General features: G+C 37.5%; 1 protein-coding gene across 7 annotated transcripts in view; it reads right to left on the reverse strand.

Moving 5' to 3' along the window:
* The window catches only part of ATP11C (ATPase phospholipid transporting 11C), an 81,801-nt gene that overhangs the window by 55,847 nt on the left and 4,923 nt on the right, over positions 1-21,031 (reverse strand). For 2 of the 7 annotated variants that reach the window (XM_072430849.1, XM_072430852.1), the window contains exon 1: positions 3,348-3,477. The exons of 2 other annotated variants lie outside the window; for them this stretch is intronic. In XM_072430849.1, the coding sequence (XP_072286950.1) occupies positions 3,348-3,398 (51 nt within the window). In that variant the 5' untranslated portion in view covers positions 3,399-3,477. Of the gene's footprint in view, positions 1-3,347; positions 3,479-21,031 lie in introns of those variants that run through there. 3 more of the 7 variants (XM_072430848.1, XM_072430855.1, XM_072430856.1) reach the window with 3 other exon arrangements.

Raw genomic sequence — 21,031 nt, forward strand, 5'->3', positions numbered from 1 at the left:
GAACTCTCCAAATATCAAAACATAAATAAAACATTTTAAAAAGAGGATATATAGCCAAAGTAAACAAATATCAAGACCTTTGTTTTTTGTACCTTTAGCTTGTATGGCAGTTTAGTGCACAAGACCATTCTTTATTGTAATATATTAGCTGGGTTCTAAGTCTGATAGCTAGAGCAGTAAATAATTAGGTCACTGACTATAGGTACTGATAAAAGCTCACTGCCACCCATATTCATTCCCCATAACTTTCATGCCATGTGTCCCAAGAGGCATTGGTTCCCTGGCATGATGGACATAGCCTAAAAGTATAGAATGGTAGAATGGGCGAAAACTTTGCCATGTTTTTGAAGATTTCCTGCCTTGAGATAAACCAGGATTAGAGAGGGATCTTCTTTTGGATAGCGGTCACAGAAAAAATAAAAATAAAAACCTCCCACTGGAAGATTTCCCCTCTGCCATGATCAGAGGGCAAATCTACTGAATGTATGAGTATGAGTGAATGAATGAGTATAGATTTAGTTTACAAGGTTGTCACCAATAGTAGACTTGTGTTGACCCATGCAAAATAAACGAGAAAATACATTAAAGTTATTGGTTCTGTGCTGCAAGCCCATCCGACACAGCAATTGGCTGATGTATGACAATGGCAACTGTGAGAGTTGATGGTTTTGAAAGCTTCTTTCTGTGACTTATGTGGCGTATGATGGAAAGCTAAATACAACAGAGTAAATATTCCCCCAATAATCCTTCCTTGATGAAAGATGTATTTGTCATATGGTGAAATTAATGTTTCAAAGCATTTTCAATGGAAAAGCACACAAGGAGGAAGATGGGAATCATTTTTATAGCCTTAACCTTGAATGTCAGCCACCTCAGAGCTCTATTCTGGGCATCAGTAGGTACAAGTCTCTGGCCAGGAATAGGAAGGCTCCTGTGTAAACACAAAGGCTAAAACTGTATATTAAAAAAAAACTTATTCAATGACAGGAGCTATTCTGGTGAAAGGAGAAGTTGTGGGGAAAAAACTTTTTCATCATAAACCCCATACAAACAAATCCAAAATGTTTTATACAGGGAAAGATATATATAAAGAGTATAAAGGAAAGATAAACTGTTCAAAGCGACATTCAAATCTCAGCCTATTTTTTGATGCGACAACCAATATTGCCGCCCCCCCCCCCCCAATTACCTGTAATTGCTGTTTATTTGTCACCATCAATGCCTTTTTCTTGCTGTGTCCCATATAAATAAATAAAAAAAAATCTTCAGATCATTGTAAGATGGAAGAGAAGGAAATTGCCCTACTGCAGGACTGACTGAATTAACACAGGATGTCCATTAAACGCTGCATTCCAGTAAAGGTACCTGCACTGCCAAAATTCAGTGACAGGGAAATGATAAAGCACACTTCCTATAATCTCTAGATTCATACAGAAGCTATGCAAACAAATCAATCGCCACAAATTGAGCCGTGTAATTTAATTGCACTACAGCTAAATCCGTTCTGACAATTTACAGACCAGTGAAGGGTGTTGCCTCTGGACTTCAAGTCAAATACTTGCAGTGGGTTAGCTGCCTTTGTCTCGAACAGCTAAAACGCTACGCCTTTCAAAAGCCTCCAAGAGTCAGAGCAGGGAAGAAAAGTGAAAATATTCCACAAACATTAACAGAAAACTGAGATTTTTATAAAAAACAGAAGACAAACTAAAACATTTGATTGCACGTATCACATGCCAACTCTGGTTTACCTCATTTTCCATATTTTACAGCACCAGCATATCAGTAAAAGATTCACTTTGGGAATGAAGAAATCTGTTGGAAAGTGTCTGTAAAAGTTGTTGCTAAAAATTTGTTGAAACCAAGAGTGTTTGGACCACGTGATTTCTCATAACAAATGAACAGAAAACGATGCAGTTTATATAGGAATTTAAAGGGCCAATTGATTATTTACAGATCTAACACTCAAAAGCATTTGTACATGTGCAGAATAATGATTATGTGTTCAAAGCTTCAAGATTTAAACTCCCAATAAAATAAAATAAAAAATCAGTATGTGTTCTTATATTTACTAGCATATATTTTTACTGTTACTAGTAAATGTTTACAGATTAAGAAAACAATTTGCCGGTATAACATTAAATCTATAGGAGCTTGCTTGGTGTTCCAATAAGGATTCTCTGCTCTTTCCCTCATACCAGGCGACATATAGAATAAATGGACTGCTAAAGCAATTCAGGTAAACTTTAAAGCAGAACTTTTTATGCAGTGTTGCTTTAATAATATTGGACAAGGTTTGGCTAAACAGAGGCCAATATTTAGTGGAAGCAGAACAAAGTTTACAGGTGAACTAGATTTAGTAGCTTCTAAAGGTTCTCGGCAGGCATTATTAGCTCAGCGCCATTACTAACATTTACTGCATTGTAAGCTTGGTGTCAATTAAAATGACAAGGGGCATTTTCATTGGCTAATGATCACCAGGGGCCCCTGACACCACCAGCCAATGAGAACGGTGAGCAGAGCTACCTGCTACATACAATTAAAAGCTAACTTCATTCAGATTAAGCAGAGAAAATCTTTGGTTTTTAGAAAACTGAACTGGATGTCAAAAGTTCAGGCTCAAGCCAAACAGGAACATTATTACTTCTTTCTGCTTGGTAGCATTTTATTTTTTTTCAGATTATACATCAAGACATATATGAGGAGCTCAGTGTATAATCCTGACGAGTGTCAGGGTGAAGTTATAAGACCCAAGGCATGCAAATTAAATGACCTGGGAAAAGATGGAAGAGCCATTGACAGACAGGAACATATACATCACTAGCACTTTGCAGATAAGTTTGCCATAATGTGCATATTTGCTGAACATGCTTTCATATTAAGGCAATAACTCCTAGGGACTCTAACTGTTCAGTTCCACGTTAATTTCATTTTTATTCAGTCCATTTCAGTCTGAGACTTCTATACTGGGGCAAAGATTTTGACACAAGCCTGGGGGCAACCAACCTTATGTGAACTTTAGCAGGAGCATTTGGAACCTGACAACACCTATGTGGCAGAAAGCTGCTGAAGATGAATGTTCAGAGCCGCTTAGCAGCTAAACTATGTCTCCAGTGGAATTAGATGAAAAACATGTGTGTGTGACCAGAGAGAAGGCCGTAAATACCTTAATATAGATAAGGTATCAGTCTGTACTGAAATATAGCACAAATTTATAGACCTGTATCACAATCTGCAATATGTACATCTCATCTTAATACACACTTGCTTTTCAACTAAATTACATGAACAAAATTTACTGACATATCTAAGACAATACAAAAAAAAGCAAAGCAAGAAATCAGTCTTACCGACAATGAATAAAGAATAAATGAGGATTCATCGCCATAAAATGGTGGCATTTCACTGAAAACTGACCAAATCGTGAACGCTTCAGACACACTGTAAGTCACTCTGAGGATAGCTTTCAAAAAAGGCAGAGTGGACAAAGGTCGTTTAAAGAATTTGTACAGAGTTAACCTCCAAGCAATGCCAGCCAAAAGCAGAACAAGCAAAGAGATCAGAATTTACTACAGAATAACATTTGGAACACAGAGTTCCAAAACGGCTTACTACATTTCCTTTGTATGGTCTTTTTTGCACTTATTTAAAGGCTACCGCTCCTCCCCAATGTACATTCCCTGTGATAAATCCATCTCTAATATTATGTGTAAAATATATTTAGTTCTAATTTGGATTCTGTCTTCAGGTAATACCCTTGCAACCACATTTATCTTCCTCATATGTGTTAAAAGAAAAAAAAAAGTGCATGACCCCTATAAAGCATATTTATCTATAGGCTGAAGTATGACGTAGAAAAAAGTAAACATTACAAGAACCTAATCATTTCCTGTGTCCCCATTTACCAGTGTTCTCCACAGTCCCTTTTTAGCTGGGTGCACCACCCAGCACTTTTCAGTAACCACCTGGAAGTTTTTGGGTGGTTACTGAAAAATTGAGTCACCATACAGGGCCCACCACCCGACTACATAACTTCTTACCACCCAGCTTAAAAACACATTCTGGGGAGAATACTGCCTTTCACTGTTCAGGCAAAGGCTGGGGAAAAGATAAGACCTGTGTTACTTCACTGCAGCCAGACATGGCTGTGACGTATGGCCGAGTTATGTGGATTGGGATTTATTTTTTGTTGTAGGCACAATTATGTACAAAAAGAGGTCAATTAATTCAATTATTAGGATATGCATTAATTTTCCTAACATGATTATTATCATCAAGCCTTATTATAAAGGGAAGAAAAGTGTGCCCCAAAAATGGCCCATTATACCCTAATGAACATTGCCTTCTGTAATAAACGACTGCCTAGTCAAATTTTATTTTTAAGCTTTAATTTTGTTTTAATCATCTTCACTCAAACATTTGTGCTATAGTGGAAGGAGTTTGCCGATAGAAGTATAAAATTTTTCTGGAAACCACCCTGAGGAAAAACAAGTTCTCAACTCCAGTCCTTAGGGTCACATACATTTTGGTATAAAACAGTAATTCTGACTTTTTAAACCATTACACCTATCACAAATGTGTGTGGATCCTGGTCCTCAAGGACTGGAGTTGAGAACCCCTGATGTAGGAGTGAAAAAACATTGTACATACTAAGCGATTGTACAAAACATGAGGTCAGTATCACAGGTAGACATTTATTGAAATGAGTGAACATTGCTAGATGTAAATTATGGGGACCTGGGTGAACACCAGTACAGACCACCCCTCACCCTTTGCAATTACTATAACAAGGAAGATAAAGAAAATGAAGACCACAACATATATTTTACAGAAGCCAGATAAAATTAGTGTGGAGGAGTGGAGAAGGAGGACAGGTAATACCAGAATTCTTACGGAGGCTGGGGGTATACTGGGGTTTTTATCAGTTTATCTTTAGGCTGTGGTTTTATGCTGCAATGTATCTAGAGCAACTAGAGTTTCACGTCTAAAAATTCACAATCAGGTAGATCAGTATTGCAGGAAGGGACATACAGATATCCCTTCTGCAATATCCCCTCCTAACTGTCTGCTTTCCCCTAGCATCTATCTTGGTTACAAAGACACATGGCTATACCAGCTTACGCTTCATGCTAGGACTGAATGAACTCCAGAATGCCCGTGCAGGCATTAAGTTGTCCCAATCCGGGCAACGAAGATGGCTGAAAATTGTTTCCAGAAAGAGTGATAGAGAAAAAATTATGGCAGAGCCCCGAAAGGGGACAGGGACAGTTGAGTATTATAAATAAACACACACAACAGATATATTACAGTGAAAGAAAAGCATGGACAGCCTCATCCGTAGATTTTGCACAATATACAGTTTTCATGACATGCCTCTATTGATCACTTTGTTGGATGACACACTATGACTGTATTAAAGATCAATCCTTGCAGCCTAGAAATGTTCAGTCATCAGCCCGACGCTGTGCCTGTTCCAGACAAGAAGTTCTGCTCTTTGTATTCTATTTGTGACAGTCCATTTCCACACTGTAAGGTAGCGGATCTGATGAGTGAAGGCTTGCATTCATATGACAAGTAATGGATTCATGCTGCAGCCTTGTCAGTATTAAAAGTGAATACATTTACAGACTGTAACAACTTCAATTACACAGAGCCAATGTAAGAGGCCAGATAGAACATAAAAACGAGAGTTGCAGTTTTGAAGGGAGGAAAATGGCGCTTAATTGTCATGTTGCTCTTTTATGTTTAGGAAAATACTCATTTAAATCCAAGCCTGTGAAAACAAACACTAATTACAGGTGTGTCATATGCTGGGCTGACAATGGGTTGGATTTAGTAAACAAGTAGAGCATGTTTCCTGTACAGAGTGAAATTCACTTATATTGGAGAAGGGGGTAAACCAGTTAAAATTCACAATGCAAGTTCTACTTCCACATAGAAAAGGGGGTCATTAACAGAAAATCCAACAAAATATCTCCATATAATGGCTACTTGACCTAAACACTATGTACACACTGGTTATAAGAGAAAAAGGAAAAAAAAAAACAACTGTACAGCTTTTATTGTACGTTTGCATGGTATTTTTTGTGATTAAATTAGCGTAGTTCAAAAGCTACAGCAATTAAGAATAAAAATGTAATTTTCATTTCTCCTGGAAGTGAAATAATTACAAAATTAGGTTCCAAAAAGCTGTACGACATGTATTCCTATTAACTTGCAATTGGAAGTGAATGTGGGACAAAAGTGGAGAAAAAGGATTCGGGAGAAGGGTTTGTTTTTTGAAAATGGTCTTCTGGTCAATCATAAACAGTGTTATCAATTATAATATGAATCATATTAAACTTGATAGAAGCCCACTACTATTTTTAATGGGATTCATAGCTCAAAAAGCTGCTTTCCCAAGAACCATAAGAGCAGCCAATCAAATCCATACTCAAAGGTATTGAAATAGGCAACCTAAATATTGTATAATGTTAAAAAGTGTTTGTGTTGAAGTCTCTCACATCACCCTTCAAATAATTACTGCATACACATTTTGTACAGGGATGAATCTATCAGGAGGTTAATTCACCTCACATGGAGCCCTCTTAGCGCTTGATAGAAAGACGCCCTCTCTCAGAATGCAGTGTCCGTGTGTAAAGCTGGAGGTCGTTTTGATAGGATCCAAAACATCCCTAATAACTTCTAGTAACAATTAAATATGCTCAATAAAGCTACGTACACAGGTCAGATTTTTATCGCCCGATAATCGGCATCGGCCAATTATCGGGCGAAAATCTGCCGTGTGTACAGTCGGTGTCGTCCATCGTCCGGTCGACCGACCTGCCGGATCCACGGACGATGGACGACAGCCGATCCTAATGAAAGGGAAGGGGAGAGCGCGCAGCAGGGTGCCGCTCCGTCGCTCTCCCCCTCCCCCCTCCATAGAGCATGAACGGTGCTGTATGTACAGCACCGTTCATGCATCGTGCACTCCCTTGTCATTGGAAAGGATCGTGAAAGATCCTTTCCAACGACAAAAATTGGAAGTGTGTACGTAGCTTAAGTGTTGGGCCCTGCAAGTATGCACACCTATCGAATTGTATAAATAAAGATGCATAGCAATGAATGCACTACAAGCAGCGACATTCATTTTAAAAGGCTCTGCAGTTGATAGAATAGTTTAAATCTGTGTGTTAGGTTGGAATAAGGAAATTGTTCTAGGTGTGATGTGGCTCATTAAATTTAAATTGTCTTGTTAAAGGGATATAAAAAAAAATTTCAATCTGCTTGTTAACAAAACCCACAGGTATAAATGGCGCCCAATGGCAAAAAGGGTATGCTTAAAAAAGGATTTGTACTAACCAAACCCTGCATTGCTCAGAAAAAAAAATGCAAAAAGTCCAAGGGCTCCCAAGATTCTAAAGGCCTCAGTGAGCATAATAAATGTTAAAGCTGCCCACAACTAGAAAAAGACTGAACAAGTATAGCTGGTTTGGCAGGGTTGTCAGGGGAAAGCCTCTTCACTCCTAAAAGAATATGTTAGCCCGTATTAAATTTGCAAAGTTGGTTCAGAACAAACCACAAGAAGAGGTTTGAATATAATACACGGCATCACATATGGTGAAAACCAAACCGCATTTTTAGCACAAATACCTCATACCACATTGTCACGCACAGTGGTGGAGGGTAATAATTTAGGGTTATTTGCAGCCATGCAACTTCAGCATCTTCTAGGTATTAAGTGAATTACGTACTCCTCTGCATACCAAAGTATTCGAGTGTCAAAAGTATTGGTGAAATTGGGTCCTGCAACAGGACAATAATACCAAGAACACCAGCAAATCTACAACAGATTGAACTTTTTCAGTTTTGATATTTTCTAACTTTCCAATATTAAAGAAGTGTGCAGACAGGTATGTCTGATCTATCATTTGCCCTGATTGATATTTTTGTTTGGGTCAGTATTTCATAATACTGGAGCCAGTACATACCAGCCAGACACCTGGAATTTGCAGTAAAATGGCAGCAACGGCTGACTTGCATTTCTCTGATGACACTTTATTGACCCGGTAAAAAAGAAATGTGTAAGCTGACACTGATGACCTTGTATTTACAGAAGTGTAGTTGCCTGGTAGTTACTGTTGACCATCCACGTAAAAATATACACTGACCTATAAGGCCAAATATCAGAAAGAAAAAAATTAAATGTATCCCTGCAGAGGGTATTCCTGTACACCAAGTAGTTAAATAATCTTTTTTTTTTTTTTTTAAAGGGTGGTATCTAAAAAGCACTTTAACCTATTTAATTCCTAACTTTTACAGTTTGCTACTCCTCTATGAGAACTTTGTACTGTGGTCGCTGGCTCTGACATCTTCCCTTATAGTGCTTGACAAGTAGCTCTGCATTATAAGGGAGGCCCACCAGCAACCCAGAGCATTGGAGAGATGGGGAGCCCACCATTGCCCAGGGAGTGAAGGATGAGGTCAGTCAAGTCCCCCTTAAACTAAACATTTAAAGGGAACCTATCACCACACTTTTTACATTAAATAAAAAGGTGGCTAAATATGTTTTTTTAGGGAGGTCCTCCTTCTCTTTTATCAGTAAAGACTGAAGCGGATACCCGTAGCTTGGGATACATAACATTACAAAGAGGCTTTTCCCGAAATGTAAAAAAATAAAATGGCGATCCCACCAACAGGCAATGCAATCGGCACATTTTTTTTTTTTTTAATCCTAACCCCTACTGCATGGGGTAAAAATAATATTACTAAAGTTTCGTTTTAGAGCTTATCTAAAGTTAACAAATTATAAAGATATTTTTATAATTTATCTATATTTTTATCTGATTGTGACTTGAAACATCATCTGATTTTCAAATAGGTTCTAAAAGCCGATGAAGAAATTCCTAGGTAAACAAATGTAGGGGTGGTACCAACCTGCACGTGCCATAAACAGTTTTTTTTTTTTAATAAATACAAGACCATATATAACAATTTTTGTTTAACTAGGTTTTTCCCCATCTACTTTTAGGAATATTTTAAAGGGTTCACAATCTTTCAAGCACTGCTGTATTTTTTGTACCAAATATATTTTAAATGATATTTACATCACCTTAACTTACACAAACTTTAATAACTATGTAGATCGGCAGATGCTGATTCTCTGACTGGCTGTCCAACAAGGTGACGACTATAATTTTCTAGCTCAACAATGGCAGTCCTCTAATGTCTTACAAGAAAGGTGTGCTTTGATGAGTAATTTTCAAACTATATCACAGGGTTTTTACGCATACAAAGCTGCAACAAGAAGATAAAATGTGTAGAATGGCCTCAGTCTTACTGTTATCTGCTCTGCCCATAAGACTGAGTCTGAGTCTTTTTAAAGCAATACCTCACTCCAACCTGCTAAATTTACAATTAATCCGTTGCTTCAAGGATATAACATTAAAACCTGCACAGTAATCTATGCAATTATTTATCAAGAGGATTGAGAAGTTTGAAAGTTTCAATTGTAAAAGATATCTGATCAGCAGCCTGAGATCAACAATTTTTTTTTTTACATTGGACAGCATTGATCTTGGTACAAACAGTGTGACTGTGTTCTGAACAGGCGTAACAACCATGATAAATCACTCTATTATCCCATAAAAGGGTTCATTTAATGTGGACAAAACCTCATCATAAAAAAACTATATGATTTTTTTGAGTTACAAGACTCTTTATTGTCTGAAACAGATGGTTTCCGCTTACCAAGAACAAGATGAATGTTTCATTATCAAACCTTATGTATAAAGCGCCAACATATACATACGCAGCGCTGTACATTAAATAGGGGTTGCAAATGAACGTCAAATACAAACAATGACACAGGAGAAAAATACACTGCCCAAAGAGCTTACAATCTAATAACTGTTCATAAAAAGAACATGGTTTTTTAAGTTGGCTCTTATTTGGGAAACTTGGGAAGGTATGAGCTCCAGCAAAGCTACCCCTAGACACAAAAGCCAATAAACTATGCCTATAAACAATGTTTTTAATGAGCCGTCCCTTTTTAATGAGAACTGCTCTGAAACTGAGATTTGATTGTTCCTAATTGTAAAAGTAAACAGAGGTGTGTTTTGTACAAAATTTATGAACTGTTGCTTTATTGTATACCTGAATGTCTTTGTTTTGTATATTCCCATGATTAGCTGTACATACTCTGAGAAGTTCTTTTCCTGAGATGTTCCTACTTCCAGCTTGCAAGAAGTGGGAATATCTGAGGAATGAGATGTTAAAGAGAAAGAGTAATGGCACTTGTGGGTTCTCCTCTATATGACAACATAAATTTGTTGGTTTATTGACAGTTCTATGAAATGATCTAATGACCTGTTTGGTCACGCTGGAAAAGCAATCAGTGATGCAGGAATGATGAACTGCAAATTATTATATCCTTGCTTTTGGCTTCGCAGGTTTAGTTAAATGTATGTCCTACAAATAAGCATTTGTAAGTCTTTGGGGGTCCTGAACGGCAATGCAAAATGTAAACATAGATATATACTGTGGCTTTTTTTTCACTACTGAAGTATGTGCTTTGACTGGAGTTTGAGCAATAACAGATAGATAATTTGTTGGTAGCATCATATTGCTAAAAAAATTTCCTGCTATATTTTTTTGGGTTTTCTTCCATGTTAACAAGACCAGCAACATCCCTGTCCCATATCAATCTTCACCTAACAATCCCTAACAGGACTCGGTCACTGGCATTGTATTGTTAATGGCAGAGTCACTGGTGTGGCTGCACTACTATGCTTCTATCTATTGTTATGTCATTAAAAAAAGAAAAAGCTTCCATATTTTGTCAACAAAACTAATGTTCTAACAGCTTTCAGAAATGATCAGCAAAAATGCAATAAGGAAAACTATAAAATGTGCTATTTAGGTCACGGCAACAGATGATCACAGTGTAAAAACAAAGACAGTGTGTGGGATAATGATCACATTTAGTAATTAACACAGTGCAGGATTTGCAGCACTCTACAGCACAATGCTTTGTCATCTGGTGTTAATCAGACTAATGGTGAATTTGTAAATGCAGCATCTCTTACGAACGGTTTAATTTAAAGTCATTTCTGTAGTCAACAAAACTATATTTAAAAAAAAAAAAAAAAAGGGTTGAGGACAAGTCATGCTAAGGAAGTGTCTTTTTCACTATATATGTTGCAGTCCAGTTCATTAACACACTACTGAATACATTTCTGTCCATTTCTTCCCTGCTTGTTACTCAAACTATGTATGGCATTGGGGAGAGGGGGCTCCGGAACGTGCCTGTATTCCCATGCATATGTCATCTTCCAGCTGTTGTCAATCAAGCTGTGCGGCGCTGAGCAGAGGAGTGGTGCCAAACCTTACTACAGGCATGCTGTGCGTCACCACAGAGTCCTCTATCTTCAAATTATTAGCCCTGGGATGAAAACATAACGGCATGGATTTGCTTCTGTGCTTGGCCTGGTTGGAATCAAAAGGATACACTGGAATCTTGGCAGAAATACCAGGTTATTTGGGAGAAATAAAAGAACACAATCAACTGTGGCAAACTAGAAGCACAAAGAAAGGGCGCATTGAGGCTAAGCACACACAGGAAACAACATCCCGGATGTACAGTAAGGGTTTTGGTACACAATTGAGCACGAAGGACAGTAATGCCACAAATAGATATATCAAGCAAAGGTCAAAAGTTTAACAATTTACATAATAAGGATCTAAAGGCACTATTTTTGGCAATTCAACCCCTTATATAGGGATTAGTTGTAAATAACACACAATGGGTCTGTTTATTAAAGTTCGCCAAGGCTAGAGCGCATACACTTTTATCAGTGAAGCAGCAAACGTGGAATGGATTTCTTCAAAGTCATTTGCTAGCAAATGTTTTGAATCCTGAACCAGATCCATTCCCGTTTGCTGGACCACCCAGCTTCACTGATAAATGTGTATATTCTCCAGTCTTGGAGAACTTTATTAAATCAAGCCTAAATCCAGAAGCACTACCTGTAGGATGGGCTTGGAAGACTTCAGCCACTGGCATTGGCATTAAAAAGGATAAAGTGCTAAATGCTACCTCCAAAGCAATGACAATATCAGAAGTGGCTTCTTCAACCTTTCTGCCATGGCAAAAAACTCCAAAGTTCTAAAGATGACAATGCTTACCTGACCTTTCCTGCCTCCTGCACCTTCATACTGGTAGTCTCTTTAAATGTTCTATTAGTGCTGAAAATATACATTTCCACTGCTGGTGCCACACTGTGCAGGTAAATCTACAATTACAGCTTCAAATCCGCCCCCCCCCCAAAAAAAAAAATCTTAAAAAACACAAATGAACGCAAATCTTCCTCACAAACATTCAACCAACATGCAACCACAACAGTAGGAAAAAGGTTAAACTTTTTAAAAAGCAGAAGCATCTCCTGAATGTCTAGACTTCCCTGTATCTAGATACATCAAGAGGAACAAGATCATACTGCCTGCACAACACATGACAAATATATTTCAACATGTATCTAGACATTCTTACCCCGTCCTAAACCTGTTTACTGATGGTAAGGAATGGAAAACATATACACTATGTATATAAACTTTACAGCCAGCAAATGAGGAGCAGTAATGAGGAGTAACATAACCCATTTGCTTTATTACCAATGCTACTCAGAAGATTGACCTTCAGAACTTATATACAGATCACACAAAAGCTCTGTACTATAACAATGTTTTTTTGTTTTTTTTAACCAGGTGAATGATTTTTTCAATATGTTTTCTAGTCCAAGCAATGGTTTGACCACCTGCAGCATGGCAGTGTAGTTGTATACACATAGATGTAATCCTATTCTACTTGGCATAAACAACATGTGTTTATATCTGCTTGGCACCGTACAACTAAAGCTGGGTTGAAATAAATCTCTACTGTTGGTGCCACACTGAACATGAAAGTCTACAATCACAGCTTCAAAACCAAAGGAAACAAGACAGGGACAGCTTTTGTTTTCCTACATGCAGAGGTGTAATAAGGAAACCCAACATGCTGGCTGTCTGACAAACACACATTAAACAAGCATGCAACAAGCAAAGTAAGAGCAACCTCATAGAAGAGAACATGAACATGTCAGTTATTCAAAGGGAATCGCATGATAACTAAACCTAAATATTTCCTTCAGTTCAGGTTTAAAAAAAAAAAAAATCATGTTTCATAGCATTTGTTTTCATTTTATTGAGAGGGTAACATATTGCCACAAAGTCCCATGTGTCAAGCTTAAAGACACACTGTCACCAACCTAAAAAATGTCAAGTAAATGCATTTTACTTGCTTACTTACAGACTTTTCTATTCGATGTACAATTTTTTGTTAAATTAAAAATGTGCCTCTGAACTTGCTAACAAATTTTACTATGAAGAAAAGCAATTCACTTATTCTCTGCATGGTTTATTAATAATTACCTTAAACCACTACAAAGGCTTGCCAAGGAGGAGGAAGACTAGATTGGAGTTTCTCAAAGCAATGAGTGGTTTGTGCCTCTCAGGGTAGAATCAATGACAACAGTGATCCTTGGGCGATCTGTAAAGGTGAAATTCTTCCCACTGACCACCCCACTAACGTACTACAAGCTGTGGATATATTAGATATTGCACAAATAATCTTATGGAAAGCAGTGTTCTCCCCAGGCCCTTTTAGCCGTATGCACCACCCAGAACTTTTCAGTAACCTCCTGGCTGTTTTTGGGTGGTACTGAAGAGTTGGGTCACAATTCAAGGGCTGCCACCCGCCTTCTACTTTTTTCCCCAAACGGCTTAAAAAAGTTCTGGGTTGAACACTGTAAAGACTGATGTTGAAAGGAATGGTCCAAACAGGGTTTCCAGGATCTCACCATCTTTCCAGTGAATTTCCTCAAGAGGTTTTGTTAAATTGATGAACTAATCTATTTTCCCTCTTTTGAGTTTTTTTCCGATTTTAAATATCAGCATCAAAGGAATGGATTTAACTCTCTTAGATTGTTGCAATCACTATGAAGAAAGAGTTATTCTGGCTGCAACCTACAGTATTCTAAAAGATATTTAATGTGTATTTTTTTCCATTTAGACACTGGATAATTACAGTTTTTTATGAAAGAGAAAATGTTATATAATATAATGTAGTAGGATTTAGAGTTTTAAAAAATTGCCCGAAACCTATGGCAACCACATTTCACTTTGCCAGTGGCACATTAATAGACATTGGCTCTGATTTATTAAAGCTCTCCAAGGTTGCAGTGGACATACTTTCAAACCTGGAATGAAAGTTATTTGCTACTTGTTAACAAATGGTTTAAATCCTGGACCAAATAAATCCCAGGTTTGCTGGATCACTCAGCTTCACCGATAAAGGTGTATCCTCTCCATCCTTGGAGAGGTTTAATAAATCAGGCCCATTACCTCTAATTGGTTTCTATGGGGGAAGGGGGCCTGGATTTTGCACATTTTTATATTACAGGCTCTTGTGATGATAAAGAAACCCAAAATGTTACAGCCGTCATCAGTACAGGTGAAGAGGAGTAATCTTCCAATAGGGTTCATCAGTCTATTGTTCTCAGCTGTCCACCTTGCAACCACCCCCACCCTAAGGTCACCACTGTCCTTCCTGGCCACAAGGTGAAAAATCAAACAATAGGTGCTAAGATGGTGTTTTTGTTGCAGAAGGGTTATCGCCTGTCCTTTTCTGCAACAAAGACCTGCCTACTCAGACATTTTCAAAGCAGAACTTTAGTTTATGCTTTATTGAAAGATATAATTAAGCTATGTAACTGAAAATGCAAACCCTAAACTGGTAAAAAGCAGCAAAATAACTTTGAAAATCGCTAATTTTTTTTTGTTTAACACTCTTAAAAAATGAGGGTGCTTAATATTCCAACAAGTTAGTTTTATTAGTATAAAACCAGATTCCTTATTACAAGGATAAATGTAAGTCATCTGTGAATAGAAAACTCAAGGATCAGCATAAAGCTCATTTAACTGCCAGCAGTGTAATTCAACTTTTTATTGAGCATAATAATTCAACACACCTGTCCTTTTCTTACTAATTTTTCTTTAGCAAAAATTGACAGAAGTTAGAAAAATGAATCCCTAACATAAATTATTGAACAGTCAGTTCACCAAATTAGTAGCTCAGTTTCTCAGAGTCTAGGGGCTGAGAGGCTGGGATGACCCCAGTTTGCCGCTGTCCTTTCTCAATCCAATCAAACAGCAGGCTAGGGGAGTGTACTTGGCCATGCTATGCTGCTGCACCGATAGTAGTCTCCTGCCTGGTAGTGGTGCTTAGACAACAAAATTGAAAAATTACAAAACCTTTGGAAAGTTAAGGTACAACTGGAAAGAAAATACTTTTTTTTTTTATTATGTAAACATTTTGAAGCAGCGTGTTAAAATGTTTTGCAAGACAACAAAACTGGTTTAGGATTACTTAACACTTTTATCACGCAATATTATTTTAAAGTGTGTCACACTTTGGCATTTAGTGTGAAGTCCCATTTCTGACACTAGGCAAAAGTGGAGCAATTGAGGCTTTAAACAGATGGCTTCGGAGATTATGTTATCAGGTGGCAGAGGGAAAAGACAGCACACAATACATACACATTACTTGTATTTCTTACTTTTACATGAGAAGTGCAAACCAAGGCTACGTACACGCCAGATGATTCTCGTCTGATATCAGCTCTAAAGCGATTATCCCGCATGTGTACAGCACTCGTCGTCCTTCATTCACGTATCCTTCCTGGCGATCGACGAACTAACGTTCGTAATAAAAGTGAAGGGGAGAAAGCGCAGTGGGGTGCCGCTCTGTCGTTTTCCCCTCTACATAGAGCAGATGGCGCTGTACATACAGCACTCGTTAAAGCATCGTGCAGTCTTTTGTTGTTGGAAAGTAAAGGGAAAGATTCTTTCCAACGACAATTATTGCACGTGTGTACACAGTAACAGCAAGAAGGTTTTACTTTCCACAAAATAGAAAATTATTGCTGGTAGTTCAATGTCTAGGGCATACTGTGAAAAAGTATTAGACAGAACTTTTACTTAGTAGACTAAAAGGCATTCAGTATATAGTTGTTGCACACCAGCTATGAACATTAACAGGGTGTGTACCGAGCAAATATGCAAGTAGCACTAGTCAAGATAACAAGCAAAGCCTGACATTCAGACAATGACTTTTTATCAGACAGAAAACTGAATTAGTTTTACCTTGTAACTGCCTTTCTCAGAAGTATTCCAGAACAAAATCTGAGAGATAGCCCCACCAACACTGGACAGGAAACATCCCAACCCAAAACACCTTTCTACAAACTTTACAACACAACCAAAGGATTTCATTTAAGGGTACTTAATAATATGGGGGCTGGACCAAGTCATTAGTTGTCATTCTCAGGGTAAAATACAATAGAGACAAGAGGACCAATAGGGTGCTCCTAGTCTCCTGGGGGAGATACCTTTTTTATACATTTTACACATACCTATCTATCCAAATATACACATTATATACTTTACTTTAGACCCAATAGCAACATCACCAGACTTCTGTGCTTCTCTTTACATTCTCTTTTATCCATTTGATAATGATTGGTGAGAGCGGTCAGAAGGTTGCTGTACATAGCTTCGTGAAAATAGGAAGCTGTGGTAAAGTCCAAATGGTATGCTAGGCCTCTATGACTGAAATAACTGAAAGGAGAATGAAAGGGATGGGGCTGGATCAAGCTAGACATCCTGCAGCAAAATAATGATAAAAGCTGATCTACAAGAAGCTAACAGTACCAGAAAGAGTATTGAAATCAGAGTAAACAATTCCATTACAGGAAAGGAATCTGTACAATTGTTTAAGACAAAAGGTAGTCAAAGAAAAAGAAATATAGAAAGCACAATGTTCCAGCTACCTTGAAGTGCCTTGTAAGCACTCAAAAACCTAATCTCATTATTTCAACCATATCCCTGTCAGTAGCAGATGGGATGTTCTGGCCCAGTCATTACTGAGAACTTCAGGGACACAGCATTTTATGAAAGCTGATATGAAGGGAAAGGGTAAGCATCCTAAATGAAATGCTGAATGCTTACTGGAACTCCACACAAACTATTTCAGAGCCTTAATAGAAGGGATAACAGGAAAAAGAGACCAAGGAAGGGATATTTACATAGCTAAAAGACACAAAGTTTCTCTAAAAGTAGTCAGGAAATAATTTACTACTAAACTCCAAGCAGAATCATTTTACCTTTTTTTATGTCTGCTCCGTTTTTCTCCTCTTTATAAGCACTTTCCTCTAATATAGCTTCTTCTCTAAAGCCTGTCAAATCTTTTCAGATTTATTCTGCAATTAGAGGCACCTCTCTTTAAAACAGGGGTTCTTAACCGGGGGTATGGGAAACAAATGCTGGGGGTATGGGACTGGATCTCTGGGTACTGGTAATTAATTTATTTAATGTATTAATTTATACGTGGGTATAATAATAAATCTGAAATAAAAATAGAGAATTCGTCTTGATGTGTCGGATGACATCCGAGTAGTTTTGTCCATAACTGTATCCCCATTCCATGCTTTGATTGCATAAAAACAACAGCAAATACCTCACTAGATTAGTGAAAAGTCTGTGTTATGAGGTCGAGATATTGAAAAAAGTTGCACATTTAAGTTTGTTTTCTTCTTTTGTGTAACACTCAACTGTAAAAATAAAATTATTGGTTTATAATCTGAAACAGGTGAATCAAAGTTTTATTGTAAAATAGCTGTAGCTGTTTGTATATTTGTCATTTTTATTTTTGCTTTTTGTAAATAAATATGATAAAGTTATCAATGCTTATGATTTTATTTCATGTTCTCTTCCTAGCTATCCATATCTAAAGTACAGTAAATTCAAGCTGTTGACATATTTGGGAGTCATACTGGCAACAAATATAAGGAATGGTGATGATTATTTCAACAATCAAGTAAAGGGGAGATAAATCTGGCATCTACCCATTCTAAAGATATACACTAGGCAAACTGCAACCAGCAATAAAATTTTCCAAGTAAATCATAAATCAATGGCAAAGACATCCGAATCTCATGTTATCAAGCAGAAGGAGCTACATATACAACAAGTGTAGCAAGTGATAACTGAAAAGCTGCAGATAGAGAAAATCTTTTTGGATGCATTACAATATGGCACTTGCTTTGTTTTGTTTTGTGTAAAAACAAATTGTGATATAGTGATATAAGGGTATATGCAGAATTTAAAGTTAAAACATTGCCAAGGGAAGCCCTCTACATCTGAGCTGCCTGGTAGTTTATGAGATTTTCACTCTGGAATATGACAGCTTGGATAACAGAAAGAAGAATCTGCTTTAGATATTCCCACTACATACCCTATTGGAACGGACAATGTGGGTACATAAAATATATATATGATGTCCCATATTTAAAGTTAACCATTTAGGGGATTCAAGGTGTGCTGCCATTGTATATCACTTAAAAAGTTGAAATCAAAACTTTGATTAATTAAGGTGTAGGATACTAAATTCAATTCATACTGGACTATAATTTGATTTTACTGGGAAATGAGAATATTGATTCAGGTGGTTGCTTGGGAGAGTCAGATAACTTTCAGGCGAGTCATATATATCTCACAAAACTTTACTATAAAAGGGGGGAAACCTATGTAATTTTTTTGCACGCCTTCTATAGCATCAATAATGTAATATTTGCCTATACTTTCTGACCCTGGAAAAATAACAGGAAATAATAGCAAATCTTGTCCAGATTTGCACCGCCATCTTCCTCCCCTTCTTCTATCCAGACACGATCTTCAGCCTTTGTGATTGGCCGCGACGAAAAAAAAACATTTAAATTCATTCATCTCTAGCATATGCTAGGGTGGGCAGGATTGCCAGGTTTCCCTTGCAAGAGAGATTAGGCAGATAAAACAAATTATTGTAGCAGGAACATCACCTGTTTTTTTTCTGCAATAATAAGCATTTGTAAAAGTGGAACTTAAGAGAAAGAGAGACAGGACAATCCACAAGAGCCCGGTCACAATCCAAACAAAAAAATATGTCTGCTGATTTCGATGCAAAGGCAACCTGTTCACATGTCAACAGAATCAGACACGTCCTTGGAACCGGTTGATATTGCAGATAATCAAGTTGAAACACAGAAGCAGCCTGGGGATATCTGCAGAGAGTAGAAGAAACTTACTTTTTAACATTTCTCGCATTCTAGAAAACAGATTAGTCTTCTGGTTTGTACTAGTGCATAATTGAAGTGTTATTTTTCCCTTTCTGGCAATTATTATTATTTTTAGATGTTGCTTTTATTGTTTCAGAAATATAAAAGCATATTTAAAGTGAACATTTTTTTTTGGATGGAGAAAATTGCTAAATCCCCTGTGTGTCTACTTCTGGAGAGATATCCCTGCACGTACTTTTTAGTAGGCAAACCAATATACATAAAAACTCCACAAAATGAGGAAAGTCGCCCTTAGACAAATGTCACCAAAACAGTGTCAACAGTGGAAGAATTTCTCTTCAACCCAACTCGGGTGACAACTTAAAACATTTGGACTTAGGCTACGTACACACGTGCAATAACTGTAGTTAGAAATATATTGGCTAACGACAGATCAACAATTAAATATGATTATTTCAAATATAGTTAGTTCAAATATAATCCACTAAAAATGTACACACACTAGATGCAATCATTTGAGCGATGCAGGAAGTGACTTGTACCAGAAAAAGTGTATTGCAAAACCATCCCCAATCACTGAACGACCGTACACACAATAGATAGTGAATGATCGTCGCCCAATGAGATCTGCTGGAACGGTCACTCCTTTCCAGCAACATTCCTTGTTCATCTGCATCGTTGGTCTGTCGTTGTGCAGTTTTCTTGTTAACAATTATCGAACTACCGGTCGCAAATTGTTCGTCTCCAAAAACAATTAATGCACACGTGTACGTAGCCCTCAAGTAAATTAGGACAAACAGCAAGCCAATCTACATCTACAAGTCAGATGATCATTGCCTGAGAAGTACAATTGTGCTAATCTTGGGTAAACAAATCTAACATGTGCACAGCTGCCCTCCAATGTTATATCAATCTGTGCAGGCTGATTGATAAAAGGCTGATCAGGAATGACTGCTACGCTTTCTTGTAACTGTGCAGTAATTTGTGATATTTTTTTTTCAGCTCTATGCAATGGCTTGTCAGCGGTTAAATCGTCAACAAAATATCCACTCAGATGTTTAGGTAAATGAAATAACGATCTATTCAAATCTTGTCCCACTGCACCTGTAGGTCCATCCATCAGATACCAATACATGTGGATCAATGTGAGCGTGCTAAAGTCAGGTCAGGGATAATATTAGTGTTTGGCCAGTATTATTTGGGTGGGTAAACTAAGCTTTGGTTGTTCAGGGAAACACAACAGGTCTGCATTAATCTTTCGCTCCTCTTCAACATTTTATACCTAAATAAAGCACGCGGTACTTCCTCATATGAAAAATCATGTGACAATGTTGGGCCAATCAGCCTGGTCACATGGGTGTCATTTTCTTGCATAGGTAGTAACTTGTTGTTTATTTAAGACTTGCCTTCATTCCCTGCAGCATAAAAGAAGTGGAGGAGTAAAAGGTAGACAAATGTTTGCTGTAGAGCAGGTTGACATAAAGTAACCCACTCACAGAGCTCAATAAAAAAAAGCAATCTCGGAATACTCCTAAATCCCTACACCCACTGAAGGGGTGACCTGCATCCCCTGCTTCATTCTGTGCCTCCACACACCAAGCTTACACCACTATTATACCACAAAGTCACAGTGCACAGCAAGGGATAAGGCATGAAGAACAAAGAAAGCAAAGCCAAGGCAGATGCAACATTTTATTTTTTTTTACTATTTCTCACAAAGCACAAAAAACTGCTTGCATGTAAATGAAGAAGTGAGGAGAAATCTCCTCAATGGGAGGCAAACTAAAAGTTCTAAAAGGTGAAACTACATAAGAGAAGTAGTACAGGACATGAAAGAACACTCG

This window comes from Pyxicephalus adspersus, chromosome Z (assembly GCF_032062135.1).
Source record: "Pyxicephalus adspersus chromosome Z, UCB_Pads_2.0, whole genome shotgun sequence".
Taxonomy (NCBI): Eukaryota; Metazoa; Chordata; class Amphibia; order Anura; family Pyxicephalidae; genus Pyxicephalus; species Pyxicephalus adspersus.